The following is a 15648-nucleotide window of genomic DNA, read 5'->3' on the forward strand; positions in this document are numbered from 1 at the left end:
AAAAATTCAATAAAAAAAAAAAGAAAAAAAAAAAAGAACATGTCTTGGGAAGCCACAATCCACTCAAGCGAGGTCTTTAAGAAAGCCATTTGTACATCACAGCACACGACATGAGACGGCAAATAGCATTTTGTGTGGCCAGTAACCTAATACCAGAAAAATTACTACGGTCTTTTCCTCATATCCAATGCTACTCGTTCATTGCCAGGATGATTTTATTTCTACCATGGTTACTTACGGGATTCGGGTTCAGCAGGCCACGCTAACATCCTACAGTTGATTTAGTCTGCTTTGAATTTTTTTTTTTTCAACGTTTATTTATTTTCGGGACAGAGAGAGACAGAGCATGAACGGGGGAGGGGCAGAGAGAGAGGGAGACACAGAATCGGAAACAGGCTCCAGGCTCTGAGCCGTCAGCCCAGAGCCTGACGCGGGGCTGGAACTCACGGACCGTGAGATCGTGACCTGGCTAAAGTCGGATGCTTAACCGACTGCACCACCCAGGCGCCCCAGTCTGCTTTGAATTTTTAGGAAGAAAGTCATGACATAAATATATAATCATGTAGTTTGTTCATATTTTGATATGGGGGTGTTATTCTACTTTCAATATGCTTAATGATGTCAACGTGGGATGTGTATCTCTATGTGAAAAGGAAACTCCAGATATTTCTTTATCCTTTTCAAAACATCTGTAAGGATTTTCCTTATGCTGTGACAAGTTTTCCTTTAGCTTTTATACAAATCACGCATATTAGGAAAAATGTGTAACTTTAATCAGATATATTGGGATATAAAAATACACGCTCACAATCAAATAGAAATAGAAGTTCAGAAAAAATTTGTTACAAAGTAAAACTGAATCTCATTTCACACCTTTACTCTGTGAATGCTGATGAGTTTAAAAAAAAAAAAAACCTCCCATGTGGCACATTTTCATGTTTGCCTTATGTTGAAGTCACTTGTTATACCTGACTTCTTTTAGCTCCTCTGCTGTGTCTTCAGAGTGTAGACTGTGTCCCATAGGGCTTTGCAATGGACACTGCGCACAGCAGGCACTCAACTAATTATAACATCATATTGAGGCACCTGGGTGGCTCAGTCGGCGTCCAACTTTGGCTCAGGTCATGATTTCACAGTTCATGAGTTCGAGCCCCACGTCGGGCTCTGTGCTGACAGCTTAGAGCTGGAGCCTGCTTTGGATTCTGTGTCTCCCTTTCTCTCTGTCCCTCCTCCTCCTTGTGACCCTCCCCCACTTGTGTTCTTTTTCTCTCTCAAAAATAAATAAACATTAAGAAAAATGATGTCATGTTGAAAATTTGAAAATAGTTATGCTGTTCCTGTCTTATGATTTACATTTAAAATAGGGTGTAGGGGGGCGCCTGGGTGGCTCAGTCGGTTAAAGCGTCCGACTTCAGCTCAGGTCACGATCTCGCGGTCCGGTCCGTGAGTTCGAGCCCCGCGTCGGGCTCTGGGCTGATGGCTCAGAGCCTGGAGTCTGCTTCCGATTCTGTGTCTCCCTCTCTCTCTGCCCCTGCCCTGTTCGTGCTCTGTTTCTCTCTGTCTCAAAAATAAATAAAAAAAAAAAAAGTTAAAAAAAAAATTTTAAATAGAGTGTAAGGGCACCTGGGTGGCTCAGTCACTTAAACATCTGACTTTGACTCAGGTCACGAGCTCGCAGTGTGGGAGTTCAAGCCCTGCATCGGGCTCTGCACTGATAGCTCAGAGCCTACTTGGGATTCTCTCTCAATCCCTCCCTCTCTGTCCCTCCCCCACTCTCTCTCTCTCTCTCAATAAATAAATAAACTTAAAAAAAAGTAAAAAATAAAATAGAGTGTAATACATACATACTATCATGTATGTAGTGTGTAATGTACATACATGAAATACATGCATAAGGTCAAAACTCAACCAGCCCAGCAGTAGTAATCAGTAAAAGCAAGTATCCCTCAAACCACCTTTGCTTGGTCATCTCTTCCCCTCTCAGTAGGAACAACTACTGCTACAAGCCTAGAGCTATTCTGTGCATTATTTTTTTTTTAATTTTTTTTTTTAACGTTTATTTATTTTTGAGACAGAGAGAGACAGAGCATGAACGGGGGAGGGTCAGAGAGAGAGGGAGACACAGAATCGGAAACAGGCTCCAGGCTCTGAGCTGTCAGCACAGAGCCCGACACGGGGCTCGAACTCACGGACCGCGAGATCGTGACCTGGCTGAAGTCGGAGGCTTAACCGACTGCGCCACCCAGGCGCCCCTTTTTTTTTTTTTTAATTTTTTTTTTCAATGTTTTTTATTTATTTTTGGGACAGAGAGAGACAGAGCATGAACGGGGGAGGGGCAGAGAGAGAGGGAGACACAGAATCTGAAACAGGCTCCAGGCTCTGAGCCATCAGCCCAGAGCCCGACGCGGGGCTCGAACTCACATACCGCGAGATCGTGACCTGAGCCGAAGTCGGACGCTTAACCGACTGAGCCACCCAGGCGCCCCATATTTTATAAAGAGTATTTTATGAAAGCTCATCATCTTACGTACGGTTGTAATGGCATTCTGCTACAAGAAAGAAAGAATGGGAAGAAATGGAGACTTAGGAATTACTTTAAACAAATTTTAGGAAGAAACAAAAGACATTCCAAAGCAGCCATACGGTAAAGCCACGTTGGGACAGCATGTTCCGGTGAAGACACATTCGTATGGTTGAGAGTTGAACTGTGAGATCCATAGCTGCATTTTTATTTGTGCAATCCCATAGTGAAATGGTGTGAACTTCACGGTCACATTCATCTTCCCGTTAGCCGGGATTAGTCCTGAGGGGAAGGAAAAGAGACGATTCTTTCTTGTCTTGCGAAGTCCAGTCAAAGAGGCTGATACACACCCAAACATGTTCTTCCCATGGTAAGTACAAGTATTTCCATGCTCTTTTCATTAAATCCATGTGAATCGACTTCTACATGTTTACGCTGATCTTATTTACCAACTGCTATGTTAATCCTTCATAATAATTGACTGTCACTTATATAAATAGATATATGTCCATCAGCATTAGCGAGTCAGACGTGAACTCCCAGAACTATCATCTTTAAGCCAATTACCACTCGTCGATGTTAATGTTGTAAGCAACAAAGAATAGCTAGGAACACGCATAAAAGTTTCTGTCCAGGTAATTCAGTTTCCTGCATTTTGGTGTAATTGGATTCTCTCCTTCCAAATCTTTGGGACGGACTACTGCTCTCTCTGAAGTCAAATATCCCAGCTTACCTTATTTTTCTTTTCTATCTCTGATGCCAAAAGGGCTTAGTAAGTGCTCAATAACAGGGAAAGGGAAAGAAAAGGGAGAAAGAAAAGGAGGAAGAGAGGGAGGAAGGATCAATTGAGTAGATACAAGAAGGGTTAATGCTCTCTCTGATTTCCACTGAAGGCTCTTTGGTTTGCCTTCCAGATGATTCCTTATGTCCTCATGTGTCTGGTCTTTGCACTATCCCTGCAGAGGCCTTATACTTTCCCTCTGAATTGCTTGGCATACCCTCCTTCTCATCTATGCCGTCCTCTCAATCTTGTCCCGCTGTCTTCCTTGTTCTCTATGCACAACCACATGGACCTTTTATGTGCCTATCCAAGCATTCACTAAGCATTTACTGTGTTCCAGGCAACATTTTAGGCACCTGAGAAACAGCAATAAACAAAACAAAGTCCCAGATCTCACAGACTTTACATTCTAGCTGGGGACTGAAAGCAAACAAACAAATAGATGAATATAAAATATAAAGTCATGTTACGAATACCAGCAAGAAAAGTAAAGCAGGGTATGGGGAAAGCAAGTGAAATGAAATGCTCCATTTGAGACAGAATGAACAGGAGGCTTCTCTAGTGAGGAGATGTTGCACCTGAGACCTGAAGGCAGGTCATACACATTGGGCTCCTGCTGCCTCGGGGCCTTGGCACGTGCTATTCCCTTTCTCTAGATCTTCTTTTAGTTTTTGTTTTTGTTTTTGTTTTTTTTAGAGAGAGCAAGTAGGAGAAGGGAGAAGAGGGAGAGAGAATCTTAAGCAGACTCCACGCTCAGCACAGAGCCCAACATGGGGCTCGATCCCACAACCCTGGGATCATGACCCGAGCCAAAATCGAGAGTTGGATGCTCAACCGACTGAGCCACCCAGGTGCCCCCTCTTTAACTTTTTTAATCCTACTCTCTGAAATGACCTCTTTTTGCCATCTGCCTTCTCCTAGACTCAAACGTAGTTTTACAAAAGTTGGAACCTGCTCATTACTGTGTTCCCAGCTCATTAAATACTAGTTGAGTGAGTGAATGAACTAAGTTTCATTCACTCACTCAACCTCTGTTATCACGTGAAACTCCTCCTGACTCCTCCTCCCTAGGAGCCTTCACTCCCTTAAACTTGTATCAGCCCAAGGGCCACCTGAACTGTTGCCTGCTCAAGTTTACAGCTCTCCCCCTGGACTGCACACCCCTAAGGCTGGCAGCAGGCCCCAAAGCTCATTTACCATCCCAGACCCTTAGCTCAGTGCTTCAGAAAGAGGTATGGGTCAAATTCCTGAGAGCAGAAGTCTAAACCTTTAAATGACATCCACTAGTGACCCAAGAACTCCCTGCAGGGCAGCAGAAGAGCTCGGTTCTATAGGCCAACCTAGGATCAGCTGAATACAAACCCATGTGCTACAGGTCCATACCTTGACCACCCACCCGGTCAGAAAATAAAACATCATCTGACCCGCAGTTCACTGGGGGGCTTTAGACTGCTTCTGCTCCGGCTCATTAACTTAAAATAATAAGAACAAGCTCTGGAGTAAGGATTAATGTTTGCCTTGACCCGGCTGATTTATTTTTAAGTGCTCCCGGCCCACACCTAATACATAAAACACACTGGAGGCGTAACCTGGGCGACCAGAGTGGACAGTGCTTTTTCCATTAACGGGGACACCAGTTAGCACAGCTCCGTTAACGGAACTTGGTTGCGGCTGATTGTCAAATGTTAACAGCTCTTAAAGGTGTGCCTAGCAGTCCTGGCTTACTGCTTGGCAAAAACTAATGGTGGGAGGAAGAAGAGCAAGTTTCATGTTTTAACAGTAAGAAATACCAACCCCCCCCCCCCAATTACTACTTTATTTTAAAAAGCCCAAACCAAGATTTGATGGGTTCCGTCCACTCTGGGGGCAATTTCAGATCACTGCCCTTAGATCAGCAGGGATAATGTTAAATTGCAGGGCAGTGAGGGTGTGAGGCAGAGAGAGAGAGGAGAGAAAAACTGAGAAATGAACTAAAGGCTAAGAAAATCCTAGTCTATCAGTAAAATGGCTATAACGAAGAAAACGTAGCAACACTAAAAAATACTATAATGATTCATGAAGTGACCAGAAAATACCACTGGATCTTTGCCTTGATTTTTGTTTTTTTATATATTTTTGAGAGAGATAGAGAGTGCGAGCAGGGGACGGGCAGAGAGAGAGGGGGACAGAGGATCCAAAGCAGGCTCCATGCTGACAGCAGCAAGCTTGAAGCGGGACCCAAACTCGCAAACTCTGACCTGAGCCGAAGTCAGATGCTCAACCGACTGAGCCACCCAGGCGCCCTGACCTTGATTATAATTATGTAAAGTATGCATAAACATGGCCAGCCACCCACAGGAGATTTGTTAGGGTGGTTAGGCCCAGGATGGGGATCATTTTTTATTTTTATTTATTTATTATTTTTTGGGGGGGGATCATTTTTTAAACATTTCTTCTTTCACGTCCATATAGTGTCATTACAATATTGTTATCCTTTTTAAGTAACTTTTTATTTCAAATTCTCAGAAAGCACAGATCATCCTCCCTAAATTATCACAAAGCCCTCATGCTTGAAGTATTAGTAAGTATTGGTTTTAATCTTCCAGGATTTAGGGTTTTACGAGCTGTGCGATGTGGGGTAAATTTCTTTATCTGCCTAAGCTCCGGGCAGGGATTTAATAGCGCATAGTTTAAAAACTGTCCACGAACAAGCCGTTGACAAATTCGGTGTTTTGGATTCACTGGATCACAGAAGGGAGGGCTTCGAGACTCACCACCATGAACCACATGCCATCCACAGGGACACTCACAGATCACTGCCACTGCCCAGGGTGTGTGGACAACAGAGACCCTGGCTCACTGGGCCCCATATGAGCTCTGTGACTTGGCTTGTTATGTTACCCGAGGCTCAATTTTCTCAGCTGTAGGATGGGACAAGGTTTAAAGGAGAAAACAGTGTATAAAGTCTGGGATAATGCTTACTTAGGAGGCAGTGTGTGTCCTATAAATGTGTCCTTCCCAACATTTGTGCCAAATATAATGAGTAATGACTTATTCTGTATTATATTATCGTTAAAATGTCGGGAGGAGGTGGCCCCTGGCTGGCTCAGTCGGTGGAGTGTGTGACTCTTGATGTCGGGGTTATGAGTTCCAGCCCCACGATGGGCATGGAGACTATTTTTGTTGTTGTTAAAGTTAAAAAAAAAACCCAAGATGTCAAGAAGAGGAAGTATTTTTTGGAAAAACTTACACAGTTGATTGTGGAACAACATGAGGGGGAAGAGCACTCACCCCCTGTGAAGTTGAACACCTACATACAACTTTTTTTTTAAGTTTATTTATTTATTTTGAGAGAGAGAGACAGAGACAGCGCGAGTGGGGGAGGGGCAGAGAGAGGGAGACAGAGGATCCCAAGCAGACTCCGTACCTTCAGCGCAGAGCCCAATGAGGGGCTCAAATCCACGAAACCGTGAGATCATGACTCCAGCCGAAGCCAAGGGTCAGACGCTTAACCGACTGAGCCGCCCAGGCGCCCCTCCTACATATAATTTTTAACACCCCCAAAACATAATGACTCATAGCCTACTGTTGACCAGAAGCCTTACCAATAACATAAACAATTAACACATATTTATAAGTTCTATGTGTTTCATCTTATCTGTTTTTTAATTAATTAATTTTTAAATTTTTAAACTTACATCCAAGTTAGTGAGCATATAGTGCAACAACGGTTTCAGGAGTAGATTCCTTAATGCCCTTTCCCCATTTAGCCCATCCCCTCCTCCCAAGTTCTATGTATTTTATACTGTATTCTTACCATAAAGCAAGTTAGAGAAAAGAAAATGTTATGGAGAAAATCATAAGGAAGAGAAAATATATTTACAGTTGTGCTGTACTTACTGAAAAAAAAAATCTGCGTTGAAGTGGACCGAGACAGTTAAAATCGGTGTTGTTTGGGGCGCCTGGGTGGCGCAGTCGGTTAAGCGTCCGACTTCAGCCAGGTCACGATCTCGCGGTCCGTGAGTTCGAGCCCCGCGTCGGGCTCTGGGCTGATGGCTCAGAGCCTGGAGCCTGTTTCCGATTCTGTGTCTCCCTCTCTCTCTGCCCCTCCCCCGTTCATGCTCTGTCTCTCTCTGTCCCAAAAATAAATAAACGTTGAAAAAAAAAATTAAAAAAAAAAATCGGTGTTGTTTAAGGGACAACTGTACCTGTACCTAAAAAAGGAAGAGGCAACAGCCTCACGGTGCCAAGCCACTGGGATGGGTTTCCGAAAGCACCGGGTCTTTCTTTTTGCTTTCTTTTTCTTTTTGCTGCCACACTCAGACTATTCTACAGGTCATGAGACAAGGACTGGGCTGCCCCTGGGAAGGTCTACTTAAAAAAATTTTTTTTGCATTTATTTTATTTATCTGAGAGGCAGAGAGAGTCAGAGCACAAGTGGGGGCAGAGAGAGAAGGAGACACAGAATCCGAAGCAGGCTCCAGGCTCCGAGCTGTCAGCACAGAGCCAGACGCGGGGCTCGAACCCACACACCGTGAGATCATGACCTGAGCCGAAGTCGGATGCTCAACCGACTGAGCCACCCCGGTGCCCCTGGGAAGGTCTACTTTAAATTTTAGGCCTGTGGACTTTCTGTAAAGGGGTGAAATATGAGCCCTGAGGCTTTCAGTTATCAGTTTGTTTCTAAGCGTCCTGGGAAGAGCCAACGCTTGCTCAGCCGCAGCAGGTGCGGGACGGATGCTAACAGCCAATTACCCCCGATCTTCCTTTAATCTCTCATTCTCTTCTCCCTCCAGCAAGCCTTTGTGACGGAAACTAGAAATAAATCAGTAAAGTGAGAGTTTGGGGGGATCTTCCTTTTCCTCCCTGTCTACCAAGTACCCAAAATGCAGGCCATGGGAGCAGGATCAGAACAGCTTGGGGACCCTACCTGTGCTGATGGGAAGCTGAGGGGCAGTCTGAGCAGGAGGATGCTGGGAGAGGCAAGCCAGGCCACCAATTCATTTTCTGTCAAGCCTGTAACCTGCTGGCAGGGAGCAGTGAGTGTAGCACACATATGTTACATGGCCACCGTCCTGGGCGCTGTCCAACACGCAAAGACAGCTCCGGGGAGGCCAGAGAGACTGTATGGGAATGCTTATAGCTGAACTCAAGAGCTGCACGAAGCATCATGCACAGCACCTGCACTCCCCATCGCTCACGGGGACACAGGGAGCCATCCCCTGAGCACGCCCCCAGTTCACCGACGCCTCAGCAAAGCCCAACTGTGCCACCACCCACCCTTCGCCATTTTCACAGCCAGTACTCATCCAGGCCAACCTGGCTTCCTTCCTTCCTTCCTTTTCTTTCTTTCTTTTTTTTTTAAATATGGAATGCTTCACGAATTTGCATGCCATCCTTGTGCAGGGGCCATGCTGATCTTCCCTGTGTCGTTCCCAGAGGCAAGCCCTGGGCTTCCTTCCTGAGGACAACCTGCTCCCTACTTGTGCTACTCCAACCCACTCTCCCCTCAGGAGCGTCATGAGGCCCCACCTCCTGCTGAGAGCCCTCCACTGGACTCCCTCCCAGCTCAGAACCAAACCCTAACTCCTACCATCCTCAGCTCCCCGGGGCCTCTCCAACCTGGTCTCCCCTTGGGCACATCCTCCAGACATGCTGGGCTTCCAACCTTATAGTGATGGTGGCTCCTGTGCTTAAAGCCCCCTTCCCCAGTTCCTGACCACCGACGAAAGCAGTCACCTGGTCACATCCCCTTATTTTGTTTTTCTTCACAACCTCTTCCACCCCCTGGACAATGTCCTCCTTATGTGCCTGTGTCTCTCCCCTGAACTGGGACATCAGAGAGGGAAGCAGGACTGTCTTGTTCCCCGGGGCAGCCCAGGGCCTATCAGTACCTGATGCACAAGTACTGAGTGCTTAGTTCTGGAACAAATGCAAATGGGGGGCCACAGGGCAGGAAGCAAACCCAGCAGCAGGAGGAACCGAGCCCAGCAGCATTTCTGGTACAAGACGGTGAAGCGAAGCTATTCTAACTAGAACACCCTGCTGGAAAACTCACCAAAACTCCAAGAAGCAAATGCATAAAATGGAAGAGAAGGAAAGTCTCCCATTAAACAGTCCCAAAGCCTGAAAAGCAGCACGCTTACCAAATACAGTAACACCCCCAAAACTTGTTCTGTGAGCGTTCCACAAGAGGAGCAAACATCTCTAATAAATTTCAACTTGACAAACGAGCCACGTCTTGCAACGCGAGTAGTGTGCGAGGCCGAATGTCACGTGACCACAACTGAGCCCCTGGTTCTAGAAACTCGCTTTGACACACGAGTGCTTTGGAAGACAAGCATGTTCCCGGAATGAATTATGCTAGCAAACCAAGGTTTTACTAGTGTAAAGTAAGGCATGGGAGTGTGCCGGGAGCTGGGAGGGCAACAAATTTCCCCGAGGATAAGGGGAATGGCCCCGAAAAAAAAAAAAAAAAACACTCACTAGTCTTTGATTAAAGAGATAAAACGTGGTATGTGGCTGGGCCCTGGAGAAGCAGGGATCAGGACAGAAGAGATGTGACCTCAGCATCCTAGAATAGCGGGGAAGGCAGCTGAAGAAGTAACTACATTGCCCTGACATTTCTATGGCCTTAGACCTGGGACCGGGAGGCTGGAGGTGACATGACGGGGACAGAGCAGAGCAAGTGACCACAGAATGACAGCACACAGCACAGAGGACGCACCCTGCCCTCGTGAGCCTGAGGCAGTGATGGGAGATGTCCTCCCAGGATGCCTGAGCCCACGGCCTGTGGGCCAGACCCTGGTTCCAATCCCAGCTCTACCCTTGGGCAACTTACCTAAACACTCCATGCCTCGGATTCCTCATCTGCAAAGCGGACATAATAATAGCATCCAGTCATAAGTGTCATTGGGAGTATTAAATGAGCGGTGTTGAGGTGCTGGGGTGGCTCAGTTGGTTAAGCCTCTGACTCTTGATTTCAGCTCAGGTCATGATCTACCTCAAGGTCATGAGATCAAGCCCCACATCCAGCTCCATGCTGACAGCACAGAGCCTGCTTAGGATTCTCTCTCTCTCCCTCTCACTGTCCCTTCCTCCACTCGTGCGTGCACTTGCGTGCATTCTCTCTCTCTCAAAATAAGTATTTGTTAAAAACGAGCAGCACTGATGTCTGACACGTGGCAAGCACCGTATAAGCATCAGCTGCAAGTGTAATTATTATCACCGCCATCATTTCTTTCCCCACGTTATCCTTCTGCTGAAACAGGCCCTACTCAACGCTGAGTAAAATGCTGAGTGGAACCAACATTTTGTGTTATGCACAAAAACTGAAAATTCAAAAATTAATCCACTTTGGAGGAGGAAGGGAACATAAGCAAAAGCCGGTGAAGGACACACAAGCAAGGAAGGGAGAAACACAGGGAGAGCCGTGGCAGGGAGGAAGGAGGAATCCGTACAGAATTAAATTATTTTCAAGAAGATAACAGAAAGCAGGGGCAAAGGGGAGCCAACCCATACACATAATTTATATGCCTGAGGGAAAGAACAAAGCAAATAGAAGATTAACGTATCCAGTTTTAATAGTTGAAAAATTTCCTAAAACAGGGGCGTCTGGGTGGCTCAGTCACTTAAGAATCCAACTTTGGCTCAGGTCATGATCTCACGGTTCGTGGGTTCGAGCCCCGCGTCGGGTCCTGTGCTGACAGCTTGAAGCCTGGAGCCTGCTTCGGATTGTGTGTCTCCCTCTCTCTCTGTCTCTCCCCTGCTCGTGCTGTCTCTCTCTCTCAAAAATGAATAAAAATTAAAAAAAAAAGAAAAGAAAAAAAAAAAAAAAGAAAAATGTCCTAAAATAATGAAAGTTCTTTCTCTCCAGACCAAAAGGACATGCGATGTTCAAGGAAAACAAATGATACGGAGCAACACCAATACATATCTTGGCAAATTACTTAACCTCAAGGTTGAAACAAAAACAAAAAGAAAAAGAATTCTAAGGGCATCCAGAATTCACCTTGGGTGGATAAAGATTCCGACCAGCCTCTGAATTCCTAGCAAGTTCAAAGCAAAGGGCAATCGAGCACCGTCTACAAAGTTCTGAGGTGACCAAAGCTGTACGTCAAGACTTTTAGACCCAGTCAAGTTGTCCTTCAAGATGACAGGCTGCAGGGACGTTGTCAAACACGCAGGCACTCTCGGTATGTTGCCTCCAGGAAACTTTGGTTAACAAGCCGCTGGATTACACGGTCCAGACAAGCCAGGAAAAAGGATGGGCGTGAAGAACTTAGAGTGGAGAAAACATGGAACAAGAATGGAGGGGACACCCTGGTTCCATTTAAATAGAAACTAAGCAACTGTGGCATTTATGGTCACAAGGCAGAATGCAAAGGCTGTAAACCCAGATAAGGTAAGATAATATCACAGAACAGGAAGCCATAAGGAGCGGGGGTGGGGGGTGGGGGGAGACAGTTATGGATGCTACTTCCCCTTTCTGCACCACCAAGACTCTAGCTGAACTTGAAGCATGCAGCTGAAGGAAGCAGTGGCTCTGACCTCTTAATCTCTCTCTTTTTTTTTTAATTATTTTAATGTTCCTTTATTATTTTGAGAGAGAGACAGAGTGTGAGACACGGAGGGGCAGAGAGAGGGAGACACAGAATCCCAAGATGGCTCCAGGCTCTGAGCTGTCAGCACAGAGCCCGACGCGGGGCTCCAACCCACAAATTGTGAGATCATGACCTGAGCCAAAGTCGCATGCTTAACCGACTGAGCCACCCAGGTGACCTTTCATCATCTCGTTTCTTAATTTTTAGCAGTAAATTTTAGGAATATCACGTTTTTAAAGTTTTTATTTATTTAATTTGAAAGAGAGAGGGAGAGAGAGCACATGAGTGGGGGAGGGAAAGAGAGGAGGAGCGGAGAATCCCAAGCAGGCTCCACACTGTCAGTGCAGAGTCTGATGCAGGGCTCGATCCCACGAGCCATGAGATTATGACCTGAATCAAAATCAAGAGTCGGATGCTTAACTGACTGAACCACCCAGTCAGGGTATAAGGTACCCTTAGGAGTATCACTTATATCAAGGAAGTTCATTAATTCCTTTGGCTTCACCTGTTGTTGTGGTTTTTTTTTAATCAATATCAAGTAATGAAACATATTTTCATAACAAACATGTTTCATTTTTATAAAGCCATTTCTTAAAGAAATACTTACGTTTGCTCATCCCGCTATCTCCCACACTTATTTACACCCAGAGCTTTTCTTGTTTCCCTCTGTCATTGCTGTTGCCTGGTTTTGGGCAAGTCGCCTTTCCCATACCAGCCCCTTGGGACCCCCAGAAGGGCCTGTTCTGTAAGCAAAGCTGGCGTTCCCTTCCAGTCTCCCGGAAGACAGGCTTTTCCAGCAGGATAAAGGGTTGGGTCATGCTATCCTTGGCCTCTCCCTGGACCTCCCTGGGGCTGGCACTTCTGCATGGGCAGTAGGGGTACAGAGTTTGGTCAAAGTACAGGAGCTGGTCTCTGGGTGAAGTCCACTGAATGCTGTTGGTCAACTGAGCTCAAACCAGCCCAGACTGACATGCCACCAAATGATCATCTTGAGCAAGAGATACCTAAGGACCCTGAAAGCAAGGAGAATACACAAGGCCTGGTTGAGAGCTATTATTGATCTCCCTAACTTTTCTCTCACAAAGGAGAACGTTCCTAAACTCTTAGTCTTGTGATACAATTCTATTTGGCTTTCTCTCCTATTTCAAGGATCCTGTAACGTTACTCTTCCAGCTTAAGGGAGGGGTTGAGAGCTCGGGGTCTGGAGTCAGACAGACCTTGCTGCCTTGGGCAAGACATCTGGCCTCCCCGAGTCTGGGTGTGGTTGGCTGTAAAAAGGTGATGCTAAGAGTTCTCATCGGGTTGTAGAATGCAATGTAGTAGAGCATCCAGTGTGCTCAGGACAGCGCCGGTCACGTGCTTAACAATTAGCAAACGGAAGCGATTATTAACGTTACGCCAGCTACTCTATGTACAACCACTGTCACCCATCAAGGAGATACCAACCGCCAGGTAAAATGTAGCATTGCTACAACGTGACAACGTTGTACATACGGCCTCAGGGCTGTGCATAAAGAATTGCTACCTGCCTGTCCAGCTTTTCCTGCTTCCATTAGTTACTGCTATAAATTGGTTACACATATCCTTAAATAAGGGGCTTTGGGAACTCATTTGCATTTGATATATTACCTGTCCGCAGTTGTTCTCACTTCCTCACCCTTAAGTCTGGTGCTCTAGAAAGTCATAGAAACGTTTGATCTCTTGACTTTACTTCCCATAAGTGTTCTATTCTGACCTGGCATATGGGCCCTGGCTTTTCTCCAGTTTGCTGACCTGAAAGGTAATCAGAAGCATTTGGCTGGTGTATCTCACTCATTTCTATCACTTGCCAAAGATATATCTGTGTGTCTCCATTTCGCTATGTAGCCATATAATAAGCATTATTTTCTGGGATGAGGCTATTCATGATGGACCTAACTACCAATAAGAAACATTTTATGGGAGCCTCCTTTGTGTGCTGAAGATCCAAAGGTCTTACCATCCTCCTGACAATCCTGATCTGGCCCCTACTCAGTCTGTACTGGGATTGGGGGTCTTCTGTCTCACCCACCAACAGGTGTGTAGTGAGGTGGGGAGAAGCAGGGGCAACCTTCCCTACTCATACTCTTGTCTGGAAGGAAGGGGTTTGCTCATGGATTCTCACCTGCCGGTGAGGCTTGTTACATGATAAAATACCTCAGCCAGTGGGGAAGGAGCCTTTGGAGAAAAAAGACGCAAAAAAATGAGTTAACCCTCACTTCCTGTTGAAACTTAAATGGGTAAATGCTGGGGTATGGCCGGCACCATGGCAGGTGCTACAGGAGTATGAATGAATCCAACGGAGATCACATGATTGGACTCGGGGTCAAGTCCCTCTGGCCCACCCAGAGTAAGAGGTGCATGGAGGTGCCTTGGGCTTTGATACGTAGGGTGCACTCTTTATGGCATCCTAGTGCTCATCCAGGGGTAAGGGAAATTATTCTTTGCCAAGATGTGCTCCGGGCTGGGTTGCTTATAATCAGAAAGTAGTCTGGGTCCAAAGCGAGGCCAGAGGCTCTGGGATTACTCCCAAATCAGTATCACATTGTCATAAATTTGCATTTCATAAGAAAATGCAAAATATAAAATTATTTCCAAATGGCTGCTCTATGCCTCATCACTGGGGAAAAAAGAGAACAAAAGTATTAAAACTTTCTATAAGAACTCTGGGCAATAGTCCTCAGGAACTCTTGCTTAACTAGCCATTGTATGCTACAATTTACTATTTATATGAATTGCATGCATTCGTCTGAGGGTATGGGACACCAAGTGAATGCCCAGGATCTCCAAGTGTTCAAAAGTGAACAAATTCAACAATTTTTTTTTGTGTGTGGCATTTGGCTGTTCTCCAACACTAATAAAATGTATTGCTGCCTCTTCCAAAATTATCAACGGAGTGAGCATTCTTGATGCTTTAATTGTATACGATTTCTTGTCAGCACTGTAAAGAAGGTCACAAAATCCTTCACTCCTTTCCCCCAGTCTCAGGAAGATCTTGGCACAGTCAACAGATCCAGCTTCTGATAGCTATCGCACACACATGCATCTTAAGGACGCCCAGTGGGCAAGTGGCCAGTTGAGTTAAAGTCAGGGGCACTATGTCAGATTCGTATCTTGTAAATGGAATTAGCTTTATTCAAATTTTTTTCATTTGGCAAGCCTGAACACGAAATGCCTGGAAGGCATGGATAAATGATGCTTCTAGCTCCTAGAGGAGAACTTGCTTTATAACCCCATGGACCATGGATGTCTCCACCGCCTCTAAAGATGTGTCTAAAACAGTGTCTATAACTATACGCCCTGTGTAAAATCAGCCCATGGTTCTTAGCCTATCTGGGTCCTATTTATAAAATGGGGGCAATAAGGACGTAACTGGCCGAAATGTGATCCCTGACTGTCCAACTGTATAAGACCTAGGAGTCAGGTCAGATGCCTGGCAAGTCAGAAAAGCCCAGCACCTGCCTGGGCTACATGCACCTGACCTGCAGTCACCGTCCTCGCAGACAGAGCTTTTTTATTCCAGGTGAGTAAAAGTCATCAGCAAATTCCATAGCCTCGAAGATGTATAACAGACGCATCAGTACATTAACAAAGTGGGAAACCAAAGCAAGAAAATGCCAGAGAGACCAGTGGGCCAAGGAATGCACCAGGCCTCATAAAATGGCTACCGAGGAGGCTGAGCGGTCCAGCCCAGGAGACCTGCTTGTGTACAAGCACATCAGTCACATCAGCAACACCATCCATAT

General features: G+C 45.8%; 1 protein-coding gene and 1 pseudogene across 9 annotated transcripts in view; both read right to left on the minus strand.

The window, feature by feature from the left end:
* The window catches only part of CFAP221 (cilia and flagella associated protein 221), a 106821-nt gene that overhangs the window by 52652 nt on the left and 38521 nt on the right, over positions 1-15648 (minus strand). For 8 of the 9 annotated variants that reach the window (XM_045033667.1, XM_045033674.1, XM_045033672.1 and 5 more), the window contains exon 8: positions 2644-2803. The exons of the other annotated variant lie outside the window; for it this stretch is intronic. In XM_045033667.1, coding sequence (XP_044889602.1) covers positions 2644-2803 — 160 coding nt within the window. The remainder of the gene's footprint in view (positions 1-2643; positions 2804-15648) is intronic. 9 annotated transcript variants of the gene reach the window in all.
* On the minus strand, positions 8643-8737 carry LOC111562083 (annotated as a pseudogene).

Source organism: Felis catus, chromosome C1 (assembly GCF_018350175.1).
Source record: "Felis catus isolate Fca126 chromosome C1, F.catus_Fca126_mat1.0, whole genome shotgun sequence".
In the NCBI taxonomy this organism is placed as follows: Eukaryota; Metazoa; Chordata; class Mammalia; order Carnivora; family Felidae; genus Felis; species Felis catus.